The sequence below is a fragment of the Cupressus sempervirens genome, chromosome 2, assembly GCF_028749045.1.
Source record: "Cupressus sempervirens isolate cs-2001-9-10 chromosome 2, ASM2874904v1, whole genome shotgun sequence".
In the NCBI taxonomy this organism is placed as follows: Eukaryota; Viridiplantae; Streptophyta; class Pinopsida; order Cupressales; family Cupressaceae; genus Cupressus; species Cupressus sempervirens.
In genome coordinates this window covers 39,416,287-39,426,897 of record NC_143119.1, presented here as the reverse complement: position 1 = coordinate 39,426,897, position 10,611 = coordinate 39,416,287, and the positions used below count along the sequence as shown (strand labels likewise).

Below are 10,611 nucleotides of genomic sequence, written 5' to 3'. Positions count from 1 at the left end.
GAAAAGTACCATGATCGACAGGAACGAGAAGAACGGAGACAGCCAACTACCAACTACCCCTGGACAGAGTGGAATCATGTGGAAATCTTCCCCAAAAGCCTTGTTAAACAATAAACACTAAACAATAAACAAAGAAAGAGAGGTGTGATCAAGGCCAACTCCTCCTCTAATTAAAATTACACCAGATTTTGCAGGCCCTTTATTCTTGTGATTCAAGTCAAAAGAGACCGTTGAGCGGCCCGAAAGGGAAGAGGGGAGACGGAAGGCAAGGGCATTGGAGGTGAAGAACGCGTGTCCGCCACGTAACCAACGGGAACATATTTCCAGGGGGTTACACAAACCTTGCCTCGCCCGCCTGTTAAACCTTCTAGGCTCTTCCCAGCGGTCGGACGGCAGAAAAAAGGCGTGTGGGAACAAGTAATTGCGGAACTGCACTCCAATTGTCGTTCACAACAAGAGTATGGTGTGCTATTAAATGTGGCAGGACCAGCATTGTTGTTGTTCACGGAGGCGGACAACATGGTGGGAATTCGTCTGCATTTCTCGGCAATCTCGAGGTTGTGGGAGATCGTGAAAATATTCAGATTCTACGTGAATCGAGCATATTGAGAACATATTCGGTTTGCCTGTTTTGTCTGGTAGGAGCGCGCCATCATATTAGTGGTGGTGTTAATGAGGTCTCCACGTGTTGAATCGTGCTGTGTATGAGGGGATGCATAAGTTTCAGGGGATTTAACCGCTGGAAGCTGGAGTTTGATGGGCCGAAGATCTGGTTGGGAAGGCAGGAGGAAATTGTGTGTCTTTTTCGCACAGCATCGGGCTTCGGTGCGTATTTCTAAGTTTTTGAACCCAATGAATGCAGTAGAAGTAGCTCTGTATTTTTTTCAAAGTTTTGTTTTTGAGATGAATGCATAAGTGCAGAGGTCGAATCCCTGGAGAGCTTTTTATTCGCTTCATAGTATGTCGCAGCTTTGTTTATTTACAAGGACCCTCCTTACATATATTTTTAATCACAATTTGATCAACCAAATTTTGAATTAGGACAACCCACGCGTTGCTTAACTTTATGAATAATATAGCTGGATACAGCTGTCTTGTGTTTTTCGTTTGCCATGTTTTAAGTTTCATTTAATAGCCTTTTTCTTTGAAGAATTATTTGATCATTGTTGTATTCAAAAGATTGCAGGTGGTGCTCAGGAGTTCTCTTCCGATTGTAGTGAAATAAGTGTTTAAAGATGTAAATATATTTTCTGATGGTTCATGTTTTTTTTCTTGTGTCCTCATAACTATTGAATCCTCTCTCTTTTGAACTGCATTAGCTTTGAGCAGTCCCCTCGGACAGGATTCCAGCTTTTTCAACAAACCAAAGACAATTTCTTTATAAATTATGTTGCGAAATTTTAAATTTCAACCAAAAGCTCGTTTCTCTCAAGTTTGTCTGATTTTAAGGTGTTTCTTTTCATAATGTTTTTTTCCAGGGCAATTGAGATGGGAAGGATTCTAAGTACAATAAAATAAGGAGAGTTGACAGATCGAAGCGTGTGGCAAACGATTCAAAATTTCTTTCTCTTAAATTTAAGCCGAGGTCGGCTTCGGCTTAAATTTAAGAGAAATAGAAGCGCTTGGCAGCGTTTTCAGGTGAATGAAGCGCGAGAGCTCGAAACCAGGGCCAGTATCAAAAGTACTCCGTTTTACCGCGATTTTTCAGGTTTTAATCATGGAAATGATTTCTTCATTAAAAGGCGCTAGAGTTCATAATTTTTGTTTAGAGACCTTGCAAGACCGAAAAGGAAATCCAATTTTGTCTCATTGGGTGTTTTTAGCGGTAGAACTAATAAATTTTCGCTTCGTGTTTGCAGAACTCAAAAAGAAATTTACACTTTTTGCTTGGTGGCTTTGTATTCTGAAGAAAGCGGGAGAGAACATTTTTGATGATTTGAGTGTCGGTGTCCTTTCGTTTTTTTGGCGCATGTCACGAGAAATCCATGGGACGGCAGGAGACTTGTCGACGCCGACGGTTCAAACCTTAGTTTGTTTTACAGTTAGTCAAACACACACGGCTTGCTTTATTTGCTTCGCGCAAATCGAGGGTGCTTGGGCAAGACGTTTGGATTCATCACTGGAAAGTGCATTTTCAATTAAACAAACTCCACTTTCTTTGCGGTGGGGATTTCTTTTCTTTTTACAGCCGAAAGAAAAGACTCGGAGATGGAGGCCCTTTCCTGCACGCAACCGGGCAGATCTGTGAGCTTATTTTCAGAGCCGCAGACTGTCTCTGTATCGAGTTTCAAAGGCCGTCATAATAATGTGAGATGTAATGTTTCCCCTCGCAATACAAATGTAAATGGCGGATCAGTTGCAGAGACGAGCCGTTCTCCTCTGAGGTTCTTTTGGTTTGTTAAGGGAGGCAGGGAACATAACAGCATTGGAAAGCAGTTGGATGCAGATTCAAACATTTCATTGTTGAATGGAGCCTTGGATTTGAACCTCAGGGAGTTCATACAAGAGAAATCCCGGATCGGAGAGGAAGAATCCTCCGAGCAGTATGGGGGGAATGACTCTGATGATCAAGATGATGAAGAGCCCTTACTCGGAGTTGCAGATGAAAATAGAAATGGGTTTTTTGACGCGCCCAGTGAATCTGATGGGGAGCAGGGGAGCTCCTCTGTAGAGCGTGGGAACTGGGTTGGAAAAATCCTGGAGATGAGATCCTTTTGGAAGGACAAGGATAATTGCAAATCAGCTGCAGTCATGGAACCATTAAAGAACCAGAGTTCTTCTTCGTCTTCTTGTTCAGAAGATGATCACTATGGCGTTTGTGGATGCTGTTACATAGATGACGGGCCTGTGAAATCGCATACTCTAGAGGTTCCCGGAACTGATGTGAAGCATGATAGGAACTCTTTCTCCAGGTTCCTGCATCGTGTTTCTGTGTCTGAGATCAAATTTTTTGCCCAATTGTCGCAGCTTTGCAATATGGCATACAAAATCCACAACATTAAGGTATGATTCATGAGAACCATTTCATTTTATTGAATTCTAGACAAATCAGTAGTAAACGCATCGCCATCTTTATCTGTAGCCATTTTAACTTCATTGTATGTTATGAGTGCCATCTGAGTTCAGAATTTTTCTACGAGGTTAGTCAGATGAGAAAAAAACTCATCATCATCATTTTCGAGTGTCATTATAACTTGCATTGTATGTCACATGTGTCACTTGAACTTATGTTTTCATCTTCAAGCCTAGGTCCAATGGTTTAGGGCACCCTTTTTTCCTATGGGAGGCTATTGGGTTGTTCCAGGTAACAGTACTGTAAACTTTTGGTGCTTCTCCTAATTGAATATGCATTTTCCATTGTCAGAAGAATGATGTGGAATTGTTTCATATCCATCCTTTGGGGAAGCCTTTTTTGAATGCAGTGTTGAATAATATATTTAAGATTCTGAATATTTGAGACACGCGATTATCACTTCCATAAGTGAACATTTCATCCTTGAATGCCTTTAGTTAACTCTGTTTTGAGTAAGTAATGGGATAGCATCCTGAAATATAGGACTTTCATATGCAAACATTACATCTTGATTATATTTTGATCTTCGTTTTAGCAATTGTTAGTTCCCCCTTCCAATTGATATGAATAATTCTGTTGAAGGAATGGGGTAGAATCTTCAAATTTCAGATCAACAAGAATATGAATAACATGTAGTAGTTTAAGGAAGTTGTTAAGATCTTTAGGAGGCCCTAGTGGTTTTCCAAAGTAGTAACTCACAAACTCATCTTCTCAGGTCAACGCTGGAGAATTTTTTTCCAGCTAGGGCATCCTAATAGGCTCTGACAACTACTCCAAGCAGCTTAAATTAAAAAATAACTGTCATAAGTTCATTTACATCTTGTCAATGGTGATGCTGAGCACTGCTACTTTTGTGAATGAACTCATGTTTATTTTATAATTGTGTCAAGAAACACAGAAAGAGATGGTTCTTGGTCTTCTATTTGATTCAAATATCTTATGGTCAAGGAAGAACATATTTCAGTGGGAGCATGTAACTTCTGTTTAACTCGACACACAAACAATGTGTCGTTGATGGGTTTACAACATATTTAGATTAAACTGATGAATCTTGTGGAAGGCATGTTAAATAGCCAACCTATTATATATTTGAATAGGAGTTGTTTGGGACTTGTCTATATACAATTAGCAACCCATGCTATACCTGTTGGACATTTATCTTACTATTATTTCTAGAACAATATTTCCCACAAAATCAAATTAGTACTTAAAATTTACTTGTGATTCCTATGACTGCAGCCAAGTGAACTCTTGAAGAGTCACCACCTTAAATTCATAACCTCGTCTTTGGAGAAGAAAATGGAAGTTGCCAAGAAGGCAAAGGAATTAGCCGCAAGTGATATGTCTTTGGCTACATCATCGGGAAAAAATAACAGCCGCAGCAGTGAAGCAAAGTCAAAAAGGAGGCTCACTGTAAGCCCAGCGGTTGCTTATGAAATAGCAGCCGCTGCAGCTTCCTATTTGCATTCACAAACAAAGCATTTACTGCCATTTGCATCCAATCATAAAAATGAGCATGATGTTGATGAAAATTTGGAAAATGGGACCACACAGGCTGGAGAAGCAGACCAGAACTGTGAGTCACCAGGGATCAAAGCAGTTGCAAGCGAGGAAGAGATTACAGCAGAGGGTGCTCCTGGTTGTCAATATAGTGGAGCTTTAATGAACTCTTCAACACACACAGAATTTTCCAGTGAGATTTCTAACCTTTCCAAGTCAGAGGTGGCTTCATTTATAGCTACCAGTTCAGTGACTGCAGTAGTGGCTGCTGAGGAGGAAACAAAGCAAGCTGTTGCAAATGATTTACAGTCAATACATTCGTCTCCATGTGAATGGTTCGTGTGCGATGAGGAAAGCACTCATACCCGACATTTTGTTATTCAGGTAAATGATATATTCTTGTCACATTTGCAATATAGCTTTTGGAAGACTACTGATTCTATCTAAAGTCTCAAATATTTTCATCTATTGCATTTAATCACCTTAAAGTGGATGCTTCCTTTCCTTTATGGTTGCTTGTTTTTCAGAGACCTATAAATAGGTTTTATCTTTTAAGTATGACTTTGGCAATTCATATTTTGCTTTGTGTGTTTTCTTTTGCAGGGCTCTGAGTCCTTTGCTTCATGGCAAGCAAATTTGTTTTTCGAGCCCATCAAATTTGAGGTAAGAAATGTTATTTGACAAATGCCAATGAGAAATATTTGTTTGTGAATGATGAATGTTTAATAGGAACCTGTTTTAAACAAAATATTCACTTGAAAACACAGTACAAGCATTTGGCTAATGAAAGTAAATGGGTTGCCAAGAAATAACTTTTCAGTAAAATAATCCATTACCATTCTCATAACAAGTTTTGTTTATATTCCTCCAAATATCAGTGTCATTATGCCCCATATACATACCTGGTTTAGTCTTTTATTCCATTACCATTTCCACAAGAAAGTGTTTCATGTATATTCCTGCGAACCTCATTATTTATATCACAAAAGCCTGTGCTAATATATTCACACGCTAGGGTAATGAAAGTTAGTAGGAACTTTGGTCTATTGGTGAAGAATTCTGACTCTATATTGGTGCTTCACGTGTCAGTATATATGCTTGCAAATCATGACTAATTAATACCACACAAGCATGTCTGCAAGCATTCAAGCATTAGACTGCTGAATGTTGGTAAAGGCCTCATTTTGACCTTTTGCTTAAAGATCCACATCCACAGCTATTAGGACAGCATTGGCTTTTGGTACAACGAAATTGACAGAAGATAGAGGCCAATCTGGCTGGATCCGGATTTTGTGGATTGGTCAGATTTGTCCAATTTGGTCAACACATTTCAATTCCTCTAGAAAGTTCTTCAGAATTCTAAATTTCCAAATTTTGTGACCTCCTGAATGAATTCTATGATCGAATAGTAGCACAATCCATTACCATTCACATAATGAATCTTGGTGTCTTAATGCCTAATAAACATATTAAGTTTAGCCTTTTAGTCTGTTACCATTTCCACAAGGAAGTGTTTCATATATATTCCTGTGAATCTCATCGTTTATATCAAAAATCTACTTCAATATATTCACCCACTAGGGTAATGAAAGTTAGTAGAACTATGGTCTATTGGTGAAGAATCTATATTGGTGCTTCGTATGTCAGTATATATGCTTGCAAATCTTGACTTCTTTATGCCACACAAGCATGCTCGCAAGCATTCAAGCATCTGTCTGCTGAAAGTTTGTCAATACCTCATTTTGATCTTTTGTTTAAAGATCCATATCCACGGCTATTAGGAAAATGCTGGCTTCTGGTACAACAAAAAGGATAGATACCAAATCCAGCTGGATCTGGATTTTTTGGATTGGATGGATATGTCCAATTTGGTTCAGACTTGTCAACTCCTCTAGAAAGTTCTTGAAAATCCCGGATTTCCAAATTTTGTGACCCCAAATGAATTCTATGATCAAATAGTATAATTTTGAACACTAATATAGTCTTCCTTTATGTATTTACTTCACTTTGGTATTCTGGTTTAGAGTTAATAATCTTACATTTAAAATCTTGTATGTACACGTGTTTAAAAATCTTTAAGCCTTCTAAGCATATTACTGTTACATGTGGAGATGAACTGACCGAACTAATAAAGATGGGTGCCCTGTTTCATATTTTGGTCAGGAGATAAATACCATGCACTGAAAACATCTCAAATGGGAATTAAAGTTTGTAACATATTTTGTTTTTTCATGAAAAAAATTAGGATATTTCTATCTGAGGCTCAAAAACTAACTGTTACATTTTGGATTGTTTCTTTTCAGGGGTTGGAGGTTCTTGTACACAGAGGAATCTATGAAGCAGCTAAGGGTATTTATGAACAAATGTTGCCTGAGGTTTATTCTCATCTATACACGCATGGAGAGGATGCTCGCTTCCGTTTTACAGGCCATTCACTTGGAGGAAGTCTTTCTGTGCTGGTAAATTTGATGCTTCTGATAAGGGGAGTGGTGCCTATGTCTTTGCTGCTGCCGGTTATAACATTTGGATCACCATGTATAATGTGTGGGGGTGATTATTTGCTTAAAAAATTAGGCCTCCCCACAAGTCACATACAATCTGTAATGATGCACAGGGATATTGTACCCAGAGCATTCTCATGCCATTATCCCGATCATGTGGCAGAAATTTTAAAGAGAATAAATGCCAATTTTCGCAATCACCCTTGCCTTGACAATCTGGTATTGGCCCTCTCTGTAATAGTGTTTCAAATACTGTTATGTTTATTGCAAGCAAAGAGTTTCATACTCACAAGTTCTGACTTTATTTTTTGGTGCAGAGACTTTTGTATGCTCCAATGGGACAGTTGCTGATTCTTCAACCTGATGACCAAGTTTCTCCTCCTCATCATTTGCTTCCTACTGGCAGTGGCTTGTACATTCTTCGCCACATCTTGAACAATGATAGTGATAATGGACCATCACGAGAAGTACAAGTCCGGGCTGCCCAAATGGCTTTTTTGAATTCTCCTCATCCGCTCGAAACCCTGAGTGATCCACATGCATATGGTTCTGATGGATCTGTACTCAGGGATCATGATTCTCGAAACTATTTGAGAACTCTTCACAATGTTATGAGTCAAGAAAAGAAGCTGCGGCGAAGGTTGTTAAGAAATCAGAGAAGACAAATGTGGTGGCCTCTTGTTATTGCTGAATCTTCACTGCTGGTGGAAAGAAGCTTTAAAGCAAATAACACCTTGCACAGAAGCAAGACATTTGTTGGTGCAGTAAGTACAATTGACAGCATTCCATATTCTCAAGCACGTGGGCAATTTGGAGTTCCCCTTCGTGTTGGTATCATATTCAGGCGGAGCAAAGACACCCTCAGAAGATTTGCTAGATTGATCGCATCTCAGCATGTGCAGATGGGAATATTGTTTCTTGTGTCAACCAGAATGTTGATTGTAGAAGTTTGTACAAAACTCTATTCGTAGGCATTTGGTGGTTGCATAGCTTTTCATTCTAATGCAGATATATCACCAAAGTCTCCTCCGTATATATGTTAGTAGTCACTGTTAAAATTGTTCCACTCAATCAATTTTTAGATTAGGGTATACTGTTTAGTGGCCACAGGGAAATTAAAAAAAATACAACTATTTGTTTGTAGAGTTGAAGTATTATTATGTCACTTCCACCCCCGAGAAGGAATACTTCCTGTGGGTGGATCATCCTCTATACCATTTTGTAATTCACAGGACCGAATTTCTTTAGAATATGAAGTTTATACAAAAGTTACCTTTTCAGTTTCAAAATTTTAGCTATGGAGTTTTATTCTCCAACTCGTCGATGACAATATAATACAAATAGCTTAAGAACCAAACAAATTTCCTAAGAAATAGTCCGACCTGGACAAAATGTTTTCTTGGGAGGAAGAATCATCCTGGATAATCTCGTGCTTGCTTGGGAAACTGCCGAATGGGCCCAATAAACAGCCCCAGATGCTCTCGTTGTTAAATTAGACTTCGATAAAGCTTATGATTGAATTTGTTGGCCATTCATTGTGAGAATGTTAAAATGGCTTGGCTTTGGTCCTAAGCTATATAAGCAAATCAATATGCTCTTTGCTGATTCCAAAACTACTGTAAATGGATCTATCTCTCCTCAATTCCCTTGACAAAAATCCATCCGTCAAGGCTGCCCACTTGCTCCTTCCTTGTTTGTCCTTGCTGCAGGTGCTCTTGGATACCTTTTCGGCATGCTCTCTCGACCAAACTTATTCATGGTGTATCGTTGCTAGGCAATAACAGAGCCCTCAATTCTCACTTTGCTGATACAGCATGTTGTTTATCAAATTCAGCAGAGGAGGTCACTAACACACAGATATTTTGGAGTTATTTTGTACTATCTCTGGCTCTAGATTGGTCATGCATAAAACTGAATTTATTATGACCTGTCGTACTCCTCGGCCACCTTGGATTCCTAGTGAGTGGAAAGAAGTGAAACATGGTCTATTACTAGATACTAGGGGATTCCTTTTGGCATAGGGATTTCCCTAAGATATGTGGAAATGGTTTATGTATAAGCTGAAGAAAAGTTCATGAATTGGACCAACCGTTTCCTTTCTATGGCTGGACGACTACAAGTGGCTAATAAAATCCTCTTTGCCAGCCAAGTTTACATATCTTCTTGTTGGCTGCCCTCTAAAAGTTGGTACCACCAGTTGACTCAAATGATCAGGAGTTTTCTTTGGACTAAGTGAGGGAATGAGAAAAAAGACAACTATGACTTCTTGGACACATTGTATCCAACTGGAAGATTTAGAGGGGGTTTAGGAATTAGTGACCCTTCTACCCAAGGTATTTGTCTTACCACTAAATGGATTGTTAGGGCTTTAGACGAAGATGCTCCTTGGAAGAGTTCCATTTGTTACCGTATCCAATTTGCCACAGCTGGAAAATTGTGTACTTACATGAACGGGCAGGACAAACTTCTCCTTGCTCCTTTTTTCAAAACCAATGAGTCTGCTCCCTTCCAACTCTATTTGGTCTGCTTGGCAAATTACTTCTAGTAGACTTACTTGGTTGACCAGTCTTTGAACCACAACCTTAGTTTTGCTACATCCTCCATTTGGTGGAATCGCCTAATTCAACAAGATGATATACCTCTTGGCTGCATTAAAAATATGAAGGGGGAATGTTTTTTTGAAGAAAGAAGTTCAAGTCTTTTGTGATTTGTGGAATCCCACTAATTTAAATTGGCTATCATGGCAACAATTGAAAGAGCCTTTTAAATTTTTCTCTTCAGATAAGCATCCTCTTTTGCATATACAAGAGATGGTGACTCCTGAGCTAGTATGTTTGTTATCCACCCCCTACCACAGTAATTTCTTCGTAAAGGATTGGAAATGACCCAACATGTGCAGCATTCGGAACTTCCCCCTTAAAATTATTTATAGGTAGCTAAATGGAGATGCACCTTGAGTCAAGCTCGATGGAACAAATTAAGTACGCAGATCTGGAAGTCCAAGGAAAATTCACTCTCATGGAAATTACTCATTAAGCTTCATGTTGGTCACCGTCTCTCTTTCATCTTCTCACTACCAATTTGTCCATTCTTCACCAACAAAGAGACCATTGAGCATGCCTGTTTGCTTTGTTCTCATGCTCGAAAGCTATGACACCATTTTTGCCACACTTCTAGCCCTCATCACTCATCCATGGTCATGGAGAACTGCACTCCTTGGGTTGTCTGCTCTTCACAATATCATTACCCAATCTCTGAGACAAGTCATCATCAATCACATTTGGAGGTTTCGTTGTCTTTCCCTCTTCTCTAATTATTTTCTTCCTCTTCATATTGAAGTTCACATGGTCTGCTTGAGTTTATCCCTCCACATTCGGATCTTGCTTGACACACCATCAATCACATTTGGAGGTTTTGTTGTCTTTTTGTCTTCTTGAATTGTTTTCTTCCCCTTCATATTGAAGTTCACATGGTTTGCTTGAGTTTATCCCTCTATATGCTGATCTTGCTCGACTCACCTTCTATGAGCCCTCATAA

At 39.2% G+C, this 10,611-nt stretch overlaps 1 protein-coding gene across 1 annotated transcript; it reads left to right on the top strand.

Annotated features, from left to right (window-relative positions):
- Positions 1 to 201: 201 nt before the first annotated feature.
- Positions 202 to 8,363, top strand: LOC149570958 (phospholipase A1 PLIP2, chloroplastic-like). Its single transcript, XM_089812505.1, has 7 exons — positions 202 to 825; positions 1,479 to 1,708; positions 1,860 to 3,003; positions 4,313 to 4,957; positions 5,177 to 5,236; positions 6,877 to 7,293; positions 7,392 to 8,363. The coding sequence occupies exons 3-7, from the start codon at positions 2,209 to 2,211 to the stop codon at positions 8,043 to 8,045; spliced, it is 2,571 nt and encodes an 856-aa protein (XP_089668631.1). The 5' UTR covers positions 202 to 825; positions 1,479 to 1,708; positions 1,860 to 2,208; the 3' UTR covers positions 8,046 to 8,363.
- Positions 8,364 to 10,611: the final 2,248 nt, after the last annotated feature.